The sequence below is a fragment of the Micropterus dolomieu genome, linkage group LG17, assembly GCF_021292245.1.
Source record: "Micropterus dolomieu isolate WLL.071019.BEF.003 ecotype Adirondacks linkage group LG17, ASM2129224v1, whole genome shotgun sequence".
Classification (NCBI taxonomy): Eukaryota; Metazoa; Chordata; class Actinopteri; order Centrarchiformes; family Centrarchidae; genus Micropterus; species Micropterus dolomieu.
Window position 1 is genome coordinate 21,415,512 of NC_060166.1, and position 22,198 is coordinate 21,437,709.

The 22,198-nt window shown below is 41.9% G+C and overlaps 1 protein-coding gene across 1 annotated transcript in view; it reads left to right on the plus strand.

Moving 5' to 3' along the window:
• slc46a1 (solute carrier family 46 member 1) overlaps positions 1-22,198 on the plus strand; it is a 25,910-nt gene continuing 3,712 nt past the window's right edge. Inside the window, exons 1-8 of the mRNA XM_046074981.1 lie at positions 1-7; positions 5,192-5,194; positions 16,121-16,124; positions 18,614-18,934; positions 19,880-20,271; positions 20,371-20,849; positions 21,642-21,725; positions 22,036-22,192. Of these exons, the coding sequence (XP_045930937.1) occupies positions 18,620-18,934; positions 19,880-20,271; positions 20,371-20,849; positions 21,642-21,725; positions 22,036-22,192 (1,427 nt within the window). The 5' untranslated portion in view covers positions 1-7; positions 5,192-5,194; positions 16,121-16,124; positions 18,614-18,619. The remainder of the gene's footprint in view (positions 8-5,191; positions 5,195-16,120; positions 16,125-18,613; positions 18,935-19,879; positions 20,272-20,370; positions 20,850-21,641; positions 21,726-22,035; positions 22,193-22,198) is intronic.

Sequence of the window (22,198 nt, forward strand, 5' to 3'; positions counted from 1 at the left end):
GTGCTCTGTGTTTTTATTGCCATAATCATTCCTCCTGTTCATACTAGTCATGATGAAATCACTAATGTGCTTTTTTAACAGAAAATCTACATAAAAAATGTATTCAAAAGTTTATCTAAAGCTAAAATAAGGCTAGCCAATTTATTTCCTGTTAATCAACTAATCATTTCATCTGCACTTATATATACTGTTGGGTAGCTTAATTTAAAATAAACAATCATAATAAACTCTTCATATGTTTTGTGTGCAAACATTTTTAAAGTTAGGGATGCACCAAAATGAAAATTCTTGGCCGAAGCCAAAGCCGAATATAATGAAATATATTAAATAACAAATTCTGAACACCGAACAAGTACAGTAAATAGTCAAAATGTGCTTTTTACTCAGTGTTTCCCACAGGATTTGGAGAGACTATGGTGGATGAGTCTGAGGCCCAAGAGTAAATTGCATGCGTCCATTTACTTTAATGTACACATGTAATATGTTTTATGATGACTACTATGATAAATGTGTGTGTTTCTCGTATCGCATAACATGAAGACTTTATAGGTATCAGTAGGACTCTAACGCTGCAGCACTTGTCTTTGTAAAGAGAGAAAATGACAGGATAAAGTCGCTAACCTGCCTGTCAGCTCGCACTGGTCCGTTTCAGTGGATTTACCATGAAGTATTTAATACGTATGCACTCCAAATTTAGGTGCGACTTGCTTAATCGCTTCCTCAGAAACAAGTGACAGAAACAATCAAAGTGGTTCAGCCTGTTTGTTGCCTTTTCTAAGATTAATTTCGGTGGCCGAACATTTGGTGCATCCCTATTTAAAGTAACTAGTAACTAAAGCTGTCAAATAATTGGAGTGCAATAAAAGTACAATATTCCCCACTAAATTGCAGTGGACTAGAAGTAGAAAGTAGCATGAAAAGAAAAGACTCAAGGAAAGTACAATTACCTCAAATTTGTACTTAAGTACAGTACTTGAATAAATGTACTCAGTCATTCATTTCTGATGCATTGATACAGCTAAAAGATAGGGGTGGTGATGGCGCAATGGATAAGTAGTATGCCTTTGGTGTGAGAGACCCAGGTTCCCCACTGTGACCCATCCACCAATGTGTCCCTGAGCAAGACACTGAACCCCTAGTTGCTCCAGAGGCGTGCGACCTCTGACATGTTTAGCAATTGTAAGTCGCTTTGGATAAAAGCGTCAGCTAAATGAAAATGTAAAACTATGCAGTGTTCTTACCTTTGAAAGGTAAGGTTATTTTGCTGATAATACAATTTTACTTTTAATTTAGAAATGTTTTCAGTGCAGGATCTTAACTTAATTGTATTTATTCTAGTACTGCATTGAAACATACATTACTAAAAAATCTCAATAAATGTTTGGATATGTCAAATAATATCTTTAAATAATCAGCTTTAACAAATCTGAGGGAAATGTACTAAGCATTTTTCAGTCTTTGCCCAGTTTTGTTCTTTAAAAATGCAATATTCTATTGACTCTGATGATCTATTCCATTGTTAAGTTTTGTAAATTGCAAAGTTATTGTCCTTCATTGTCAAATATCTCAATATATCACGTGTGCCAGCATTATTCTCTCACCACGTGCTTTAGTATCATCCTAATATGCAAATAATCTGGCTAGTTTTTATATAACAAACACAGTGCAAATTACTGTCAAGGCTTGGCAGAAAACCAAGAAATAGGCCTGCGTGTAACAACTGAATGTCAACAAGTTGTAGACAACACAGTTTAGGTACGGCATGTAGAGTGATTTGTGTCTGAAAATCTATGCTGTATCAGTGGTAATATCTGGTGACCCTTTAGAGGGACCAGACCCTAGGTTGGAGAACCACTGAACTAAACTACTAATCTTCGATGTGTAAAGTAGTTAAAACTAGCTATATTCATCATTATTAATAAACTAATAATGTAATAAGGTATACATCACAGAACAAGTACTTAAATTTTTAATACTTAAGCACATTTTGATTATAATACTGTACTTTTACCAAAGCAAGATTTTAAATGAATGACTTTTACTTGTAAAGAAGTACGTATACATTGTGGTATTGGTACAAAATCTAAGTATTTCTTCCACTGCTGGTGTTTTGGGGCATTTTTACAGGGATCTTCAGCCTGGTTGCAGTTTTAAAAATTTAAAAGAACTACCGAGGCAACTGCTGTCAGACATCAGACATTTCATTTCATCTGTGAAAAAAATCTGAGTCATGATTGAGAGTGACTCCTACTGATCAGGTTTAACATGTACAGCACAAACTCTGGAACCAAATCTGATCGCTCGATCACTGTCACTACCTGGAAAGTGGTGAATAAACATTGTTTATTTCTTTGGGAATATTTTGCCTGTGGTTCCATACATCCTCCTGATTATCATTACCGTTACTCACGCTGTCAACCAAGGACCATCTTATTAAACAAGTTTATTACAGTAACATATTGGATATTTTTTGATTGGACTATCAGGCTTGTCAGTAGTGTTAATTCACAGAGGTTCACCAGCCTTCATCACCTACAGCTATGCCAACAGCATCAGGCCAGTGCTGTGTTGTCTCTTAGTTGCAATATAAAAATGAGGTAAAATAGTGTAAATCAGAGCAAAAAGAGCAAATTGCTGTAGCAGTTTATTTAACAAATTACACTGAAATTTTGGAAAACTGTGAAATGAACTCACCAAACTTTTGCAATAAGTAACTTCACCCTCTCTTCTTTGTGGATTGTAGATTCTCACTCAGACCTGTAACCTCTGTTAACATTTGAGCCCATCTCCCTTGAGGATTTCTGCGTGCCCCCTTGAACCTGACAGTGAGGCACTTTGATTAGACTGACTGTCTAAGTGTATGGAAATGGTTGATGGGCTGGATTTGGCAGTTCGGAATATCATCCTGTGTGGTGTGTGTCTGTGTGTGTGTGTGTGTGTGTGTGTGTGTGTGTGTGTGTGTGTGTGTGTGTGTGTGTCAGGGTTTGGCACTCGTCCAGGCTAGCCCAGGAATAGGATATACAGAAAGAAGAAAAACTTGCAGCAACAGGTTCCAAAAGATTTACTGGTTCAGTCATTGGCAGCTGGCAGTGCTCCCTTCCTCCTTCCATCAGTCTTTCTTTGCCTGACTGAATGGTTACTTGTCTGAATGGGACATCAGATACACTACTGATCACAGCCAGTGGCAGAGAGTGTGCACAGTGCCCTGGTTTCTGAGCTCTCCAGTCTCGCAAAGGCTGTTTGTAAATGTGACATAGTTCCACTCAGCTGCGCATTCAAACAAACATGTGCACAAGTAAACATAGACAAGGCTTCATTTGTGCATTTAAATGCAGGAACACATGCAAACTGAACCAAAACCACTGCCTATTCTGAGAAACAGAAGCAGTCCATCTGGAAATATTAGGTTACGATGCAAGCAATAGGTGTTAATGTCATAAGTAATGGACATACCCACCAATCAGGCCCCCGTGGTCTGCAGGATGTGAAGTCAAGCTGACCTCAGAACCTTCAGGCAGCTCCTACGCGCGTTTTAAGTTTTTCTTGACAAATTTAAACTTATGTTCTTCTCTGTAACTTTTACAGTGATAGTATGAGGCTCAAAGAGCAAGAGAGGTAGAGAAATAAAGGAGAAAGTGAGAGAGGGAGAGGGAGTAGAGGTATGTCAATACAGGTAGATTCCTATCCTATCCTCGCAGTGAACCAGGAACACAGTAATAGCCTTAGCTCGTAGCTATACCTTGAACAAAGGTATAGCTCACTCCTCAGTGAGAGGGCGTGGCAGAATGACAGAGAGACAAAGGATTAATTACAGATTAATTAAACTCTTGTGTTACAGTGCAAAGGCCTCTGCAGAGCAAAGCTACTGCTGAAGGCTCTTTCTGCCAAAGATGGAGTTCTTGAGGAGGGTGTAATGTGGGAACAGATTCCAGGGGGCACTTCACTGAAAGTCTAATTGTCTTCTGGGGGAAGTAAACCCCAGTGCTCGGGTATTCTCAGTTGCAATATCATGTTTTGCAGAACTTATTATAGCCAGATTTCTTTACACAAACTTTTTACAATTCTGAATTCAACCCTTGACTCTAGTAAACCAATTTCCCTTTTCTAGTGTAATTTGAAAATGATACACCATGTAAAACTCTGGACAAATACAAGGAAGTAAATCATGACATGGTGACACGTCTCACATATCTGTGCACGCACCTCAAATACTGCAATATTCAAATCAGCATCATGTCATCCAAATGGAATTTAGACATGCTGACTCAACAGTTCATCTTTCTGGAATTTTATTTATTTATTTTTTTTCTGGAATAGCTTAAATGTAGAACAATCAGCCTGACTGAGGACTTATCTACTATAAAGTCCCATACAAGACATAAACAGGGATGAAACTTTCAGGCATGTTGTTTCTCAGCAGGGGCTTTTGACTTTGACAGGTGATGGAAAGCACCTGCTGTTTCACCACTGACTGTGGCCGGACATGCTTCAAAGTGTCCAGCATACATGTGACATTTACATGCAGCAAATGTGCCAAAACAATTGTTATACGTGAGGTCAAGGTGGAGTTGTGTGTATGTGTTACATCAATAGTCGGTTTTAAAGTTTTTAGCTATATAACTATATTGAGTGTATTTTAATGAAATTTTCTTTTACATTCATGTTCCCTACAGGATGAAATCATATTAATTCTTTCATCTAACAGTGTAACCTTCCTGCAGGTAGGATTTACTGCAGGACAGTTAGTTTTAGCTTCATGTACCTAATAAAGCCTTCATTGACAGCAGACTCTAAAGACAGACAGGAAACAGGGGAAAGAGGGGAATGAAATGCAAAAAAGGTTCCCAGCCAGAATCGAGCCACTGACAATGAGATTAAGTGTTTTAACATTTAGGCGATACCTCAACATAACTAAGGGTTGAAAGGCCCTGCACAAAGTATCACAGATTCTTGATCTTTATCGGTTCTAGAATATCTCTGTAAGTAATTGATCCTAGCAGTTTGTTACGTGATTAAAAGATAGGAGTGTGTTTACTGATTATTTTCTTGTGAACCACACCTATGCAGAGGCACAACATTACTTACATCTATTAAAGGGTGTGCTTAGTGATAGCTTTCACATGAACCCACACCGTAACCTCTGTGTGCCAGTCATTTAAAAGTATGATGCAACATATTTGTCACTGCACAGTCCGTTTGGTTTTATTAGTTTCATAACACTAATGATTCTCTATCAATTCCAGATATATGTCAGCAAAAAAAGTGATTTATGCGTGTCTTATAAAAAACTATAAGGAAAACATTCCCTGAGTGCCTCTGACAGTGAGATTTATCACTGAATACTTTTTGGCTTCAGGGTGAGGTTATATAAATTCAGCAATTTCTTTGCCTGTCCCAGGGATATTTCAGAATAAAATGTGCAGCTGTTCTCTGTATGTTATATTCACAATTACCATTTCATCACAGATGAGGCTCGCTTATTAAAAAACAGGTTCAGAAATGTTAAGTACAGGTGGTAAAGATTTCCAGAGGGTATGATAATTACAGATGATTATGCATCGTATTGATTGACATCTCACTAAGAGCAGTTCTTGCACGTGGTCAGTAACCTCATATTAAATAACAATCCACCTGGGCTTTTAAGCAGAAAGTTTACAGCAGCAGTATACATCCTGCTTGTCTTTTATCTATTTAAAAGTCACAAAATACAAACTGGGACAAGACTGGCTTACATTTTGATGAAGACCAAAGCAATCAAAATAAGACAAGTAGGACAGAAGATAAAGAAGTTGTTTTACCTCTGGTAACTGACATCCATCACGCCTTCATTAACTTCCATTACTGAGAGAACTCATTTAACAAGAGAGAAAGAGATAGTTTTCCTTTGAATGGTGCAGTCTTTCTGTCTTTACCAGAATAATGGTGGCTAGATTAAGTAAAAAAAAAATGGGATTTCATAACCGCGTGCTCTTTTGACCTCTTTGTTCTATAGTTTCCCCATTTTAAAATCCTTTTTGCTTGGGGCCTTCACACATAACAGCTATACGGACCACTGCCAAGGAGTTCAATGAAATGTTTTCAGTTTCCTAAAATTGATCTCCCTTACTTTCAATCATTTTTTGTATTTTTCCCCACATTGACCCTAAAAGGGATTTGCCTTCTGTCCTCTTGGCTCTCTTTAAATCAACTGGGGACCCAGTGGTCCTAATCCTATGGATGGCAATGAGATTTGGGCCCATCATTCAATTTAACAGTCTCAGTCAAAAACTACAGTTAACCTTTGAACCTGTAGCATCTATTTTCCAAAGATTTATTTTCTTTGTAAATGAATATTCTGGCGTTGACAGACAATACAAATTAGTTTGACTCCAATATTTTCAAAATTGTATGTAGCACAGTGTATAATTTGAATAAGTAACCAACTGAGAAAGAAGAGATAATTATTGTTCTCTACCACAACAAGGCTTTCTCTCTACAACAGATGGCGGGAGAGAGAGTTTCTCCATTTAGAGAACGTCTCGGGTTACGTATGTGACCCTTGTTCCCCGAGAAGGAGAACAAGACAATGCGTCGGTGACGACACTATGGGAACGCCTCTGGGTGTGGCAGGGCTGAAATCATGAATGAAACTACTCCAATCCTATACCGTTGCTAGAACGGTAGCGTGTGACGGCGTAACTGGAGGCGTATATTAGCACGCCGGCACACCAGACACATTAGCTCTTTGCTATGAAGCAAGGCACTCCAGGCGGGATGAGGTGTGGCGGACCGACGCAGTGTCTCGTTCCCCTTCTTGGGGAACAAGGGTTACATACGTAACCAGAGACGTTCCCCTTCGAGGGAACTCGAACTGCGTCGGTGACGACACTATGTGAACGAGAATACCCACTATGCCACACCGAAGCCTCCGCCTGCCCCCCCAGCGTGCAGTAACCCGTAGGCACGACTAAGAAGAGAGCGCACGGGTGCCGGGTGCAGAAGGAAGGTCCAGACTGTAAAACCAGATGAAAGTGTGAGGAGTGGCCCAGCCAGCTGCCTCACACAAATCCTGGAGCAAAGCCCCTGCGATGAGGGCCCTAGAGGCCGCCATGCCTCAAGTAGAGTGCGCCCTTACGGCCATAGGTGAAGGTAACCCGCGCACCTGATAGGCCAGGGAAGTAGTCTGAACGATCCAGTTGCTGATCGTATGTTTGGAAGCAGGGAGCCCAGCCTTGGGGGACCCGAAACACACCAGCAACTGGTCTGCTTTCCTCCACCGGGAGGACCTCAGAGTGTAAATACTCAGCGCTCTGACAGGGCAGAGCAGATGAAGTCTCCCGTCCTCCGCCGTCAAATGAGGTGGGGGATGAAACGCCTGCAGCACCGTAGACCCTGCCAACCTGGACGGAACCTTAGGGACATAGTCCGGACAGGGGTGCAGGATGGCTCTGATCCTCCCCGGGGCAAACTCCAGGCATCGAGGAGAAACCGAAAGTGCCTGGAGATCCCCCACCCTCCTCAGAGTAGTGATAGCGAGGAGAAAGGCCATCTTAAGGGTCAGGTGTTTGGCCTCAGCTGACTCCAGGGGTTCGAAGGGGGCCTCAGTCAAAGCGCTTCGAGAACCACTGCCAGGTCCCAAGTGGGACATGGAGTCACAGGTCTCATCCTCCGGGCTCCACCGAGGAAGTGCACGACCAGTGGAAGCCTCCCCAGAGGCCCATCACTCAGAGGGGTGTGGAACGCTGCCATGGCAGCCACATACACCTTGAGGGTGGACAGGGAAAGGCCAGCAGAGAAACGGTCCTGGAGGAACTCCAGTACTATAGTCACCGGGCAGGTAACTGGGTCCACCGCCCGTTCTCTACACCAGGTGGCAAACACATTCCACTTCAGGCCGTACGTCCTTCTCGTGGACGGGGCTCTGGAGCTGAGCAGCGTCTCGACTGTTCCCGCCGTCAGGCCCGCCTCAAGGAACTGGGCCCCCTCAGTGGCCAGACCCACAGTCTCCACAGGGCGGGGCAAGGGTGAAAGACCTGGCCCTCCGCCTGAGACAGCAGGTCCCTCCTCAGAGTGACCCCGTGAGTAAGGCGTCTGTCGAAATAATTGTCCGGACAGGAATCAAGGTTTCCTCCATACTGACAGGGAACGAAGGCACCTGCTCGTAACCCGTATCAGACGGAACGGACCACTGCAGGGCTCTCATGTGCAGCAGGCCAGACAGGATTACGCTGGACGCTGCCGCCATGAGACCCAGCACCCTCTGAAAGTGTTTCACAGTGATGGTGCGGCCTAGCTTCACTCTGGTCACTGACGACAAAATGGACCAGACGCGTGCAGGCGACAGGTGGGCCCGCATCGTCGTCGAGTCCCACACCACCCCTAGGAACGTAGTCCGTTGCTGTGGGCGTCAGCACGCTCTTCTTCGCGTTGAGCCGCAGCCCTAAACACTAAAGGTGGGCGAGGACGACATCTCGATGCCGAACAGCTAACTCTCGAGACTGAGCCAAAAGTCGATGAGTCGATGAGTCGATGTAGTTCAGTATGCGGATGCCCTGGAGCCTCATCGGGGCCAGAGCTGCATCCATGCACTTGGTGAACGTGTGAGGGGAGAGTGCTAGGCCGAACGGAAGAACCCGATACTGGTACGCCGCGCCCCGAAGGCGAACCTCAGGAACTTCCCGTGAGAGGGACGGATGGAGATGTGGAAATATGCGTCTCTCAGATCTATCGTGACAAACCAATCCTCGGATTGGATGTGACTGACGCCTTGCCCACCAGAGCAGATGTCACGCGACATGACTTGGTGGGCAGCGCTGGCTCCTTAAGGGACGACGCAAGACCGGGCAAGAGATAGCTGGCCGGCTCCCGGATGTCTTCCTCCTCCATAATGCTGAGCACATCCAGCTCCTCAGAACCGGACAGCCGCAGCCTCTCCGGGCTCATACCCCGAGTGGGAGAAGCCGAGAAGCGGGCTCCCGAACGGGGAGGAGGGGAGTCGGAGCCAGCAGACAAGGAACGGGAAAAAGCCTCAGCAGTCCCGATGCCCTCAGAGATGTCGCGCATGGGACCTCAGCACCCTCAGGGGCAGGGCCTCGCAATGGCCGCAAGCAGCACCCTCGAGAGCTGCCTGGGCATGCAGCATCCCCAGACAAGACACACACAGGGCATGAGTGTCCCCAGCCGTATTGTAGTGCGGGCATGGAAAAACACACTGCCTGAACTGCTCACCAGCCATCTCCTCTGCCAGACTTCCTTCCAGGTAAGAAAACCTCCTCTCGTGGTTGTACTTCTTTGTAGTCTCAAACATGCCAGAGTGCCTGCTGAATAGAAAAAAGCTAATGTGTCCGGTGTGCCGGCGTGCTTATATACGCCTCCAGCTACGCCGTCACACGCTACCGTTCTAGCAACGCCAATAGGATTGGAGTAGTTTCATTCATGATTTCAGCCCTGCCACGCCCAGAGGCGTTCCCATGGTGTTGTCACCGACGCAGTTCGAGTTCCCTCGAAGGGGAACTAAAGTTACACATGTGACCATCCATTACATTTAAGAAGGCAAGGCAAGGCAAGTTTATTTGTAATTCAAAGTGCATTAAATACATATACATACATAAAAGCAATAAAGGGAAATTGAAAAAACACATATAAAATACATTTTAAAGAGTTAAATCAGAAATAAAAACAGGGTAAAACAGGACAGTAAAAGTCACAGTGCAGTGTACAATATTAGCATACAGCCAATAACAAAAAAACTTCATGTGACTGCCCAAAGTAGTAATTAAATGATGATACATTAGTGTGCAAATGGGAAAACAAAATCACTGGTGTCCAAGGAAGGTTAAAATCAAGGGCAAATGGACTTGATTGAAGAGACTCAAAGACGTTTTGCCTCTCATCCAAGACGCTACTTCAGTTCTGACTAACTGGCAGGGAATCCCAGCTATTTAATCTCTGTGAGGTCATTGTCAAGATGATCGATACAGCTTGGTTCATTAGTGCTCCTGGCTGTTGTGACGACAGTTGTTATCATCGTTGGAGACCTCCAAGGCCAATTGTAATGCAACACTGTTTATTACCGATGACTTTTTTTGCCACAATATACTTCACACTGCAATCCAGCTTTGCATCTGCTTGCATAAACACTTTTATATATTATGCCTTGTAGGTGAAAATAAAACTGTTAATCTTGTAATCTTGTATATAAATTATACTGTTCACTCTAAAAGCATTTATTTTTAATCTGCTTGGTTGACTGTTCAGAGGATAATTTATCTAAATGAACTGAACTCAATTCAGTCAAAACGTCAACAAAATGTGCTCCCATGTTTCCTATCAGCATGTTCAGCTGGTTTATGAAGAACATCACAATGTGAGGGAGGACATAAGATTGAAAGCTGCATGAGAGAACCTGTGCCTGTCTCAAGGACAGCAAACATCAGGCTGTACAGGCTGGAGTATACAGGGGAGCTTTAAATAAAAATACTAAGTCACTTGCCAGCCCAGTCCTCCAGTGGTGGATTCTTGATCAAAAATCAGATATTGATCATCTCCCACCGTTTCCATTTTCGGGAGATCATATTTAAGGTGTTTTGGTGACATTAGTCCATCTGGGAAAGGTAATAAGCTGCAACTTGGCCACACTCCGTGTGTAAATGGTAATGTTACATAATGAAGCTGAGAAAGTTCTGAATGAATCAAGCTTTGGCCTGGAAAACTAGAAAAATAATACAACATAAACAAAATTATATCTTGACCCTGGTCCAAGGCTATACAGTGTTTTGTCAACGAACTGTTAGGATGGGTCTTATACCAATCCAACAACATTAAAACCAATTTATGGAGATACTGAGGCGCGTACACATTGCATGTAGATGCATTTCATTAGCTTTGTACCCATACTCTGCAAAATGACAATAAAGTTTAATCTAATCTAATCTAATCTAATTTACTGCTGCCTGAGCTCAGTGTTGCATTATTGTTATTGAGGATATTGTGTGTGCATATAGATAGTTCTCATCAGATATAAGGATTAATGTAAGCTGCTTATCTGGATATGGATATAAAACTGGATATGACCCTTTATCCAAAACACTACATGCTCAACACACTCACTTATAATAATTAATAGGGACCTCACACGGTCGTGCTCGGGCCCTAATAACCTTTATTTATAGAGCACAATGTTACAAAGTGCTTTCACAAGAGCAAAAAATAAATAAAACACAGCAAATAAAATAAGATACCCGTAAAAGCAGGAAGAAAGTTATGGCGACTCTATCTTTTGTGAAATGCCTTGGGTGGAGTGGCAATGAGCAGCAAGGAAACATTTAATACAGTGGGTGTATCTTGATAGCTGTGGCCTGGATAAAAAATTTAAAAAGGACAATCACACATACTCAACTGGCAAGCCTTTTAAGGCTATGGATAGTTTTTCAAACAATGCTGCTGGTTAACATCAAGGACAGGGACAGAGTTGTCATACATGGCCCATTTAGATGCTGCTAAGCCAACAACTACAGCAAGCAACTCTTTTTGACCTCAAGCAATAAAAAGTTGTATTTTTACACAAATATATAAATGATTTGATAGATAACATATCATCAGACTGAAAGACCATGAAATAGATGCTGGATAGATGTGATTTGACTTTCCTGTTGCAAATGATAAATGGGCCTACCTACAAGACAGACAGGATTTTATCTAAGTACGGCTTTGTTATTTCAGGAATGTTCTTTCCTTAATATTGTATAGCCTAGTTTTATGTGCTGGACATCTGTGAAATTGAAAGTTCACATTTTTGGAAGTATGGGTATTTGCTTTTTTGCCCAATTAGATGAGAAGAGAGAGTAGAAAAGCTCTCACATGTGGTCTAGAGGCGGGGTGATTATCTTAGCTCAGTGGTTCTTAACCTGAGGGTCGGGACCCCCGTGGGGGTCGCGAGAATGCTGCTATAGACACAAAAATAGAAAAAAATAACTTAAAAATAACTAGAGGGACTATAGTTGTGAATGGAATCACCTTGTGTGGACGCTATAAATATTTTGCACTGTTTGATCCAGTAGGTGGCGGTAATGCCAACCGCTATAAAAGGACAAAGAAGAATCAGGCCCCAATAAGACAGAAAGCTCTTTGGAGGTTTGAAAACGCTAGGCGCACAGCAGTGCCTTTTTTTGGTTGAATTTATAAAAGAGCAAAGCGCTGCGGTTTTTAATGTTGCTAGGCAACCACAGAATGAGATGTCCTGTCAGTGTAATCAAAAATTGTAGCGCCAGCGATCAAGTCTAATCTTTGGTTTGCCGCTAAGTAATAACAGTCATATTAGCAGAAACTTGATCACAGAGGGCGCCTGCTCTGGCATTGATTTTGAGTGTGTGAGGTGTACAAACACGCAGGAGACAGGGAAAGGGAGATCTGTGTGGGCACATGAGATCCTCAGAAAGAGGAGACACCGCTGGTAGTAGCCTACCAGTTGGTCCAGGGGCTTCATCTTTGCAAAATATTGTCAACTTCAGAAAGGGGTCTGACTGCCAGAAAGGTTAAGAATTCCTGTCTTAGCTTATAGGCTAGCATAAAGACTGGAGGTAGGGAGAAACAGCTAGCCTGGCTGGCCATCCAACACCTGTAAAGCTCACCGATCATCATGTTGTATCTCATTTTTTAATAAACCCCTACACAAACAGAAATGTTAAAAAAGAGAGAGAGTGGTGGTGGTAGAGTTGCTGGAACATTCGGTGACCATGGCCACCAGCAGAAACAGCAGGATGGAGATGGCAAAAGGGTGGAAAGAAAAGGTATGTTCTTCAGTGCGGTGAGACTCTCTCTGTAGAAAAGCCTTTCTTTCATTGTCAGCAGATTAGCATGCTGTGACCATAAATGTGCTCCATAAAGGAAATGTGATAAACTGGTAAGACATCAAAATCATATTTAAAATGTGGTTTTGTAACTAGATTCATACTTTAAAACTCATTTTTCTCTTTTACAAGGTGAGAAATGGACTTTGACAGCTCAACGTTTGCGTCACACCTTTTAAACTAAAAGTGTGTTAATCATTGTCACACTCTTCTGTGTACAAAACACACTGCTTTCCCACTTCTTGAGGAGTACCAAAGACCTTGTTGCTTATTGGCAGGAGCAGGACACGCTTAACTTAAGTTACCAAAGGAGAAAAAAAATATTCATTGATACAAAAGTAATTTATCTAAGGAAACAGCACAGCATGAACTGTACAGGCTTGACCTTGGAGCTATCGGGCTACAACTCAGGAAGGAGGAGGAGATATTATGCTGCACAGGAACACCTCTTATCTGAAGGCAAGTGCTGAAGTCAGCTAGAAGACCTTCATGTTTTAACGGCTTTGCTCTTCTGAGTGTCAGTTTTCATACTCACGGTTTGTCTTTGTTGAAGAGCACAGTGTGGCAGGGAATGAACCCAAACTAAACACAGAAGAACCAGCAGCATGAAGATAACCAGCACACAGCTCTCTTTGTAGTCTGGGCCTCCCTGTCATCACCTTTGTTTGTGCCACCTCCAAAGGACTTTTCTAGCCTGTGGGAGCTTTGTTAGTAATAATAAAAGATCAGAACAGAGAATGACTCCAGTTCATGAAACATACTTGAAGACCAAAAACATAAAGAGCAGCCACAACCAAGACAGAGCGAGTATTAGCAACATGTTGGGGAGCCAGACCAGCTTGCAAAGTTGATTATGCCTCCATTATTTGGAAAGAATCTGTTAACTAAACTAAAGTGTAATCCATCTTTATTTCCCACTGTTAGACACACACACACTTCTTCTCTTGATGCAACATGCTCATCATGATCATCAGTTTCCTTCTGAGTCTTAAGTAAATATTTTTTTCTTCACTTTGGAAGTTTTCAAAAGATTCTTCCACAGGTAAAACTAGAGACTTGTTTAAAACTTGTCTAGTGCTTTTGCTTAGCCTTATGGACATTCACTCTAATGGAAGCTGTGGCCACCACTGGTGTTGCTACATGTCTAGATCTCTGTGAGTATTTGTGAGTAAACTTTTATCTAAACCATTAAGAATGTTGCCCAAAGAAATCTCCTTCTCTATTTGTGAAAAAAAAAAACAGAATTTCAGTGGAAAGAATTTGTCTACCAGACTAATGTTGTGGAAACTGTATATTTCCTGGTGCAGAACTAAACAAATAAATGGATTACAATAAACCATTGTCTTTTGGTATTTATTTAAAGGAGAAAACAAAGAAGTACATGAACAAGCAGCAGGGTCAGATGTCTACCATCTAGGGCAGTATCAGACATCTAGCCCCGAGCAGAGGACAAACAACATTTAAAGCAAAGAGTGAGTTCCCTCACACAGTGGCCTTGAAAACTCCAATACCCATGGGACATAACAATTTCACAGATGTTCATATACACAAACTCTGCCATGGCTTAGTGGACGGTATAATAACAGAGAAGGTGACTGTAAGTACACAAGATACATATAATCATCAGCATGTAAATAAGGTCAATCCTCCCTCTGGCCACAACGAGTGAAGAGGATGATGTAACTTGGGCTTGGTTTCCACATATTGAGACTGTTTCTGAATTCACCTGAATCTGCCTTCCCATGGGTGTGTGATTTCCCTCCAGGATGACGTTGGGTGTGGTTCCAATGAAGGTGGCAGTCCCCTCGATCCTGGCAGCGTAACAAAACTTTGTCAGCTTAATTTACTTCCGCTCCCTCTTCATTCTCCTGTGTTCGGCTGCTGGATCTCTGAGGGACAGAAAATAAACAAACAGAAACCATAATGCCTCTGGCCACAGGCGAAGGTGAATAAAAATGGTGATTATTAAAAGGCCAAACACAGGCCTAACACATTCACACTGTTTCACACATATGGTCAGTTGATGTAATAGTGGGAAGAAGGTAAAGCTTACTCACTGGTTGTAATAGTGAGCAACACACATTCACAAATTCATGAAATGGCATGTCATTTCTTAAGATGTTTAATCCCAAAATAAGCCAAATAAAATCAGAAGCCCTGAATTTGACTGATAGGAACTACTAAGTGATAAGTGTGTTGTCCATGTCTTGTAGAAGGAGCAGCAAGGGTCAAGTGTAAAAAACAAAGATGCATTAGATAACAGGTTTGAAGGGGGTGTAAAAAAGTGGTGTGGGCGAAACTTCTTGAAAGAAAAACAATGTTAATTGTAATTCTTAGGAAAGGCTGAAATGCAGACAAACCAGATAATCCTCCTGCTGTGTGTGTGTGTGTGTGTGTGTGTGCGCGCACGTGTGAGATCGTGTGTGTCAAGTGAAATGGTTTTGCAAGAGAGAATAATGATTGGCGTTTAATTGCTTGAGGCAACCCTGAGTTTGTAGGTACTTACGGTAAAAGTCTCTCACAGTTACTGCACAGGAAAAAATACTTTCAGAGTTCAAATAAAGTATACAAGTAAGCCATTTGCAAATTAAGTTTTGACTTACATTTTTAAAGACAATATCACATAGAAGTTTCAAACAAATTGTAGTAGTTTAGTTTAGTTTTTGGTTAGTTTAGTTTATCATAATTGTCCCACTGGGGGGAAATTGTTATGCAGCCAGGCTTCAGTGAAATGAGGGACAAAATACAAAAGGACAACATGTCCACACAATAAATCAAAGAACTAGTTCAGGAAAACAGAAATTCATAACAATTACAAATGTGCAAAATGATCAGAGTGCAGTATTCAAGACAATCTATATATCTGAGTGCTAGGTGCCTTAAGGCATAGCAATGACACTTGGGATGAAGGAAACATGGTGTCTTTTAGTATCGCAGAGAGTAGTCTTGAAAAGGGCCAAAAGGCAATAGCTCAAACTGCTTCTGCAATGGATGGGCCTGGTTGTCCAATTTAACATCAGCCCTCCTAAGGACCCACCTGTTATACATGTCTGAAAGCTTGGCATGACTCCCCCTGAGATCTTGCAGGCCAATTTTACAAGACTACCAAGCCTGTTCTTATTGGACAAATAAAGGTTTCCAAACCACACAGCAATACAGAAGGTTAAAACAGATTCAATAAAACTCCTAGTTGTTCCGAGTGTGTTTACATGGGTGGGATCATGGGTTGTGAGACGTGAACCCGGCTTAGGGTTAAACAGAGTACATGTTTAGGTTTGAAGTTCATGTCAGAGGATCGTTTGACATAAATAAAGAACAAGACATTAATTGTGAATGAGTGTGCGCACAGAGACATACCACCTCAATGTTTTTGCCTGCACAAACTTTGCTGATGAATTATTAGTTTGTACTCCTTTAGACTCACCATTTGTCATTTTGTGACACAGTAAAGGCCCTATTTACTTTTAGAGTGGATTTTATATTAAGTTTAGATGTATTTTTTCTAGATTCCTGAATTCCAAAATTATCAAAGGCCTGTTTATTTATAGTTCAAGCGACACATAAAGGTACATCATAAAGGTAAATCAGTAATCTCTAAAGTCGTGATAATTGTCTATGTCTAATTCTCTGGTGCATTCTTGTATATATTGTGTATTTTAAATATCTTAAATACCCTCTAATGCAAGCAAAGGAAACTGCAATTCACACGTAGCCTATGATGAGGAGAGAATTGCATATTACTGTTTTTCTAAGCAGATCCTTAGATCTATTTAGATCCTTAGATCAGTCATAAAAAACAAACTTACTAACTCCACTAACTGGAGGATTAGTACACACAAAAAATTGCTTTGTAGTTATTTGTGTCAAACTGGCCTGGTGTGTTCATGATAATAGTTCATGCTACAGTCATTGTATTCTAGGAAGTAGAAAGAGGAATTAATAACTCATAGTCAGGCTTTTAGAGCTAGTTTGCTGCAGTCTGTCAATGCCTGAACCCCAAAATCACTTAAAATTAATTTCTAACACCTCATTAGTTATGAGTTATCAATAGAGGAGAATGATACTGATAGTCTAAACAATTGACTATCAAACGTTACCTTTAGGATACTAATGCAGATACGTACTAGTTCTCTGCTGCTATCATGGCAACTTACTTGTCTGTCCCCTGCTATTCCTGTCCTTTATGATTTTTATCAAGTTGTATTCATTTTAAAAGATATTCTATTTTATTCTATTTTTGGGTGCCTTTTAAACATCTGGCCAGGGACTACAGACCTAAGAAATAGCCTCCTTTAGCTCATTTTCAAAATGTTTTCTAGTTAATCAATGAGCATTGTCCCCACCAAATAAACCAATACATCTAAACTTTTACCTCAACGTTTTCTGCACACAATTAAGGCCTTGTTGGGACAGTGGTCTACCTGCCTCATTGGTGAAAAGTAGACCCCGAGGCAAACCTTGAATGCAATCGCCTTTATTTGCACAATAAAGAGAAATATAGAAAGAAATGTAAAAAGAAAACACAGAAATAATAACTTTGAGGAAATAGATAGGGATAAATGCAAAAGGAAAACATACATACAAAAATAAAAATCCATTTTAAAATTAATCGATTAATTAATTAAATAGAATACTAGTCATGTAGAAAAAAGTATAAGACCATGTGTCAGTGTATACCACAGAGCTAATGGCAACATTACTGGCCCTGCTGTGGATTGAAGAGAAGGAAATAAATAACACTGACATAAATCTGACAGCTTTACAGCAAGAACAAGCATAGATCTGGCAGATCATCATTTAGAACAGATTTTATCAATGAAATATTCCTTATAATGTACAGGACGGAAATGAAGTGTTTATCTACACACTTCCCTTGGATTCCTGCTCATGTTGGTGTAAAGGAGAAATGAGCAGGTGGCCAAACAAACACAAACAAATTAAGCAGGTAAACCTACAAGCTCCAATAAGTAAAGCTAAAGCAAAAATATTCATTAGGACATATCCAGAGTGAGTATGGCAGGAGCATTGGGATAATACTGAAACAGGAAGACATCTATATACTATAAAGGCATGTTGGTGCTGGGAAGGATGGTGGGCTGGAAACGAAGGGAAGATAATATAATCACAAAACAGCGGGCAAGATATACTTTGACATTTATTATTATGTTTTTAAAAGAAACAGATTTAGCTAAAATAATTTAGTTTGTCAAATAGCTTGTTTCACACTCCAGTCCAGTTGGTGGCTGTAGTGCGTCTTTAAGCTGGTTTGCTATCTGCCAATAAACACTAAAGAAGAAGAAGAAGAAGAAGAAGAAGAAGAAGAAGAAGAGAATTAAAAAGACTGTGGATAATAATCAGGCGGGTTTAAGTTTTTAAGACTCTGGGACAATAAGGAAGGCTTTGACACAGCATTTTGGTCTTACCTTAATATTGGGACATACAATTGGCCCTGGTTTGTACTAAAATTTAACTTTTAATGCGGAATTTGACGTGTCATAGCAACGACGTTAGTTAAATGGCTAACTTAGTTATATCTATGCTGGAGCATGAGGAGGCCAGTTCGTGTGATAGGCTAAACTATTAGTGTTCACCTCTGTAGTTCAGCTCTTCGTCCAGACGGTGTTGCTAAACTCCCGCTTTTGTTTACCAGTCTCGTTTCCTTTATATAGCTGAGCTTCTCTAGCTGGTAGATGTGTTGCGAAATCGACTCTCAGACGGGCTTCCGTCGTTCATTTAAAAAGAACCGACTATTTCGTGACCATAGACCGACACATCAGTAACTTCAGTCCGAGATGGACGAGCCGGACACCGCAGCGATCCTCCCCGGTGATGTGCTTGAAGCCACATCAGCCGACGATGAAACCTCATGTAGCCACAAAGAAGAGGAGGCTGATGTACGGACCACCCGCTCCGGACGACCACCGTTCACGTGCCCGCTGCCGGTTTCTGTGGAGCCGGTGTTGTTCCTCTCCATGTTTTCTCTGGCCCTGCAGGCGCCTCTGTCCACACAGTATCTGTGGGACCGCATCAGCGAGGATCTCGGCTACAACGGATCCAAGAGGTCGGAGTGCGGCAACACCTCCGCTCCCCCTGACCCTCTGCAGAAGGTAACTGTCAGCAATCGGAGAAAGTTTCTCCATCCTGTAGACAAAGTAACGTTAGTGGAAACACCTCACGAAATGGACTGAAGTCTGAAGGAAATGACTCAAAATCACAAACACTGGACATGTGATCATGTAGGTCACTAGGCTTGATTTTATTTATTGGTTCATTAACAGGGAGAGTGTCAAAATGCTGTTTTTCTTCTGTTGTCTGCAGTACAGATGTTAGATAGCCTAAAAAAAAGCTTAGAATAAAGTTAAAACGGTTATTTAAATGGTTACATGCAAAGCAGTAATGGAAAGACAATGTTATTGAAGATATACAAGACATCTTTATGTTGTCAAGCACTTACAATTAATTAAAACATGCAACACAGAAGAAGCACGCAATACACAGCATAAAAAGCAACATGATGAGGAATATGGTTGATAGATAGAATCAGTGTGCCTAAAAGGAACCTGTGAAAAAAGGCCTTTAATGCTTTCTGAGCAATCAAGGGAAAAGGCTTCAAAGTCATTGAACCCAGAAACCGTTTCGACAAAGAGGAACAGCAGTCACATGTTAAAACTAAGCGGGGATGTGTTATTTTTATTTATGTTGACTGTATGTTTGTCTACGTGTAGCACCTTATCACCACAGCAAATTCCTCATATGTGTAAAACACTACTTGGCAATACAACTCCTTCTGATTCTGATTCTGATGAGCATGCAGATACATCAGCAGTTTTCTGTTCACCAGGACCCTGACCCTTGACAATGTGTAATAGGGTTCAAATTAGTGATAAAATTACACTTAGGATGCTTGGCAAATGTAATTATGTGTATTATCGGGACTGAGTAGTAACAACTTGAATCTCTTCATCTGTGTCACCACATTGCCCCTGAGCATCTCCATCCTGTTTGCTGATGCGTTGTTGACCGGGCTACACTCGTTCCTTTTTGTCTTGCAGGAGGTGGAAACCTTGACAGCCCACTGGAACCTGTACATCAGTCTTGGTGGCTTTTCTGTAGGCCTGCTGGTGGTGCCTCTCCTGGGCTCGTGGAGTGATCTCGCTGGTCGCAGGCCTATCCTTATCCTCCCCAACCTGGGCCTGGCCCTCCAAGCAGTGGTTTATCTAGTGGTGATGTACCTGAAGCTCCCTGTGGGCTGCTTTCTGGTGGGCAGGCTGCTTAGTGGCCTTTTGGGTGATTTCAACGCCATCCTAGCAGGCTGCTTTTCATATGTGGCTGATACCAGCGACAGAAGGTCCCGCACCTTCAGGGTGGCGGTCTTGGAGGCTTGTCTGGGCCTCTCGGGGATGCTAGCCAGCGTCATCGGAGGGCAGTGGCGGCGGGCACAAGGGTAAGAAATGTGTGGTTTTTTGCTGTGCACTTTGCTCAGACTCTAAATCTTTGCTATCTGAATTAGTAATTGGTAACCATTTTATTTTTTTGTGTTTAGGTACATCAACCCATTCTGGCTGGTCCTGGCCACTAACTTGGCTGGGGCTCTGTACGCTTACCTGTTTGTCCGTGAGTCTGTCCTGCCAGACCCAAGCGCTAGGTTCCTCACCTCTCGCCACCATAAAGCCGTCTGGCACCTCTTCTCAACAGGAGGCAGTACCAGTGAGGCGGGCGGAAGATTTCACAGATGCAAGCTGTGGCTTTACATGCTCTGTTTTTTTGTGGTAGTGACCGTACACTTCGGCAGCAGGGAGCTGTATGTGCTGTATGAGCTGAGCTCACCGCTGTGCTGGGGGCCAGCCCTCATTGGCTACGGATCAGCAGCTCAGCACCTGGCCTACCTTACCAGTCTGCTGGGGCTGAAGATCATGCAGCGCTGCCTGAATGACTCCTGGGTGGCTCTTCTGGGTCTGGTCTCCAATGTCACTGGGCTGGTGGTCTTCTCTGTAGCTGACACCACCCAGCTCATGTTCACAGGTGAGAGATTTCGGTTTGTGACCGCCTGATGTTTTGTACACAATTTAGACAGATTGTCAAAATTATTTGGGTGGTTGAAACTATGGTGTTCTATCTACCTATCTAAAACGATAATACAAGTGAAATGAGGTCTGATTACCTCACTTTGAAGCACAGAAATCAGTATTTTATCTAAGCATTATAAAACATTCTTAATAAAGTCTTAATAAAGCATGATGACACATGTGACCAACTAAAACCCTTTCGTGGGATAATCCCATGCAGTGAATGTCCGTTAAATATCCATTTAATGACATTACACTGAGAATGTCTTTTTACTTTAATTATCATCCGTTTATTTATGCTGTCCCATCTCTACTGAAAGTTTTTGAAATACACACTTTGTGTTTTTCGGCCACAGGTGAAAATAATCTCCCTTTATCAGATGAATGCTGTCACGCTGTTACAGCTCAGCAAGCGATAGACTGAACAGGTTGTGTATGTTGGCAACCTTGAATAGCAGGCAATAAAAACAAAGTACTTCTCTGCTGGTAGATTGAGGGAATAATTAACCATGCAGTGTAGTGAGGTTTTCACAGACCGTTAAGTAGTTGCAGAATAATGCAGGGACCATTTTATGACAGACTGAGAACAAAAGTGTGTATACAAATACAAAAAACTGAATTTAAGATATATACAGCGGTAACTGTCTTTTAATGTAGTTCCACTGTTGCACAATGTTCAGAATCAAAATAGCTGTCTGAGCCAGCACTGTGTATCAAAGTTCAAATATGTTAATTTGTCTGTCACCAGGTTATGGCCTGTGCTTCCTCTTCATGACTGTGACGCCTGTTCTCAGATCAAAGCTGTCCAAGTTGGTGGACCCATCTGAACAAGGTCAGTCACTGAACATGTTACAACTACTACAAAAAAAGATTGTCTTTAACACAGCAACCTGATGTGAGCAGCACTGTATTAAGAAAAAGTATATTGTTTTCTTGCTCCTTATGTAATTTTACCAAATGCTCAGCACACATCTGGGAGTGAGAGCAAACTCATGTGTAGTGTTTGAATGACTTTCAATTATTATAATTAAGTCCGTATCATAATTCTACAGTGCAGTTTGAAGCACATGTCCCTTTGCCATGAGGGAGAGCTCGTGTCCTACAGGTTATATACATAATTGTGTGTTTGTGCTTCCTCCCAGGTGCCCTGTTTGCGTCTGTCGCCTGTGTGGAGAGCTTGTGTTTTCTGGTGGGCAGTGGCCTCTTCAACTCCCTTTACCCAGCCACACTACACTTCATGAAGGGCTTCCCATTCCTTTTTGCTGCCATCCTCCTTTTCATCCCTGTTGGAATCATTGGGTGAGT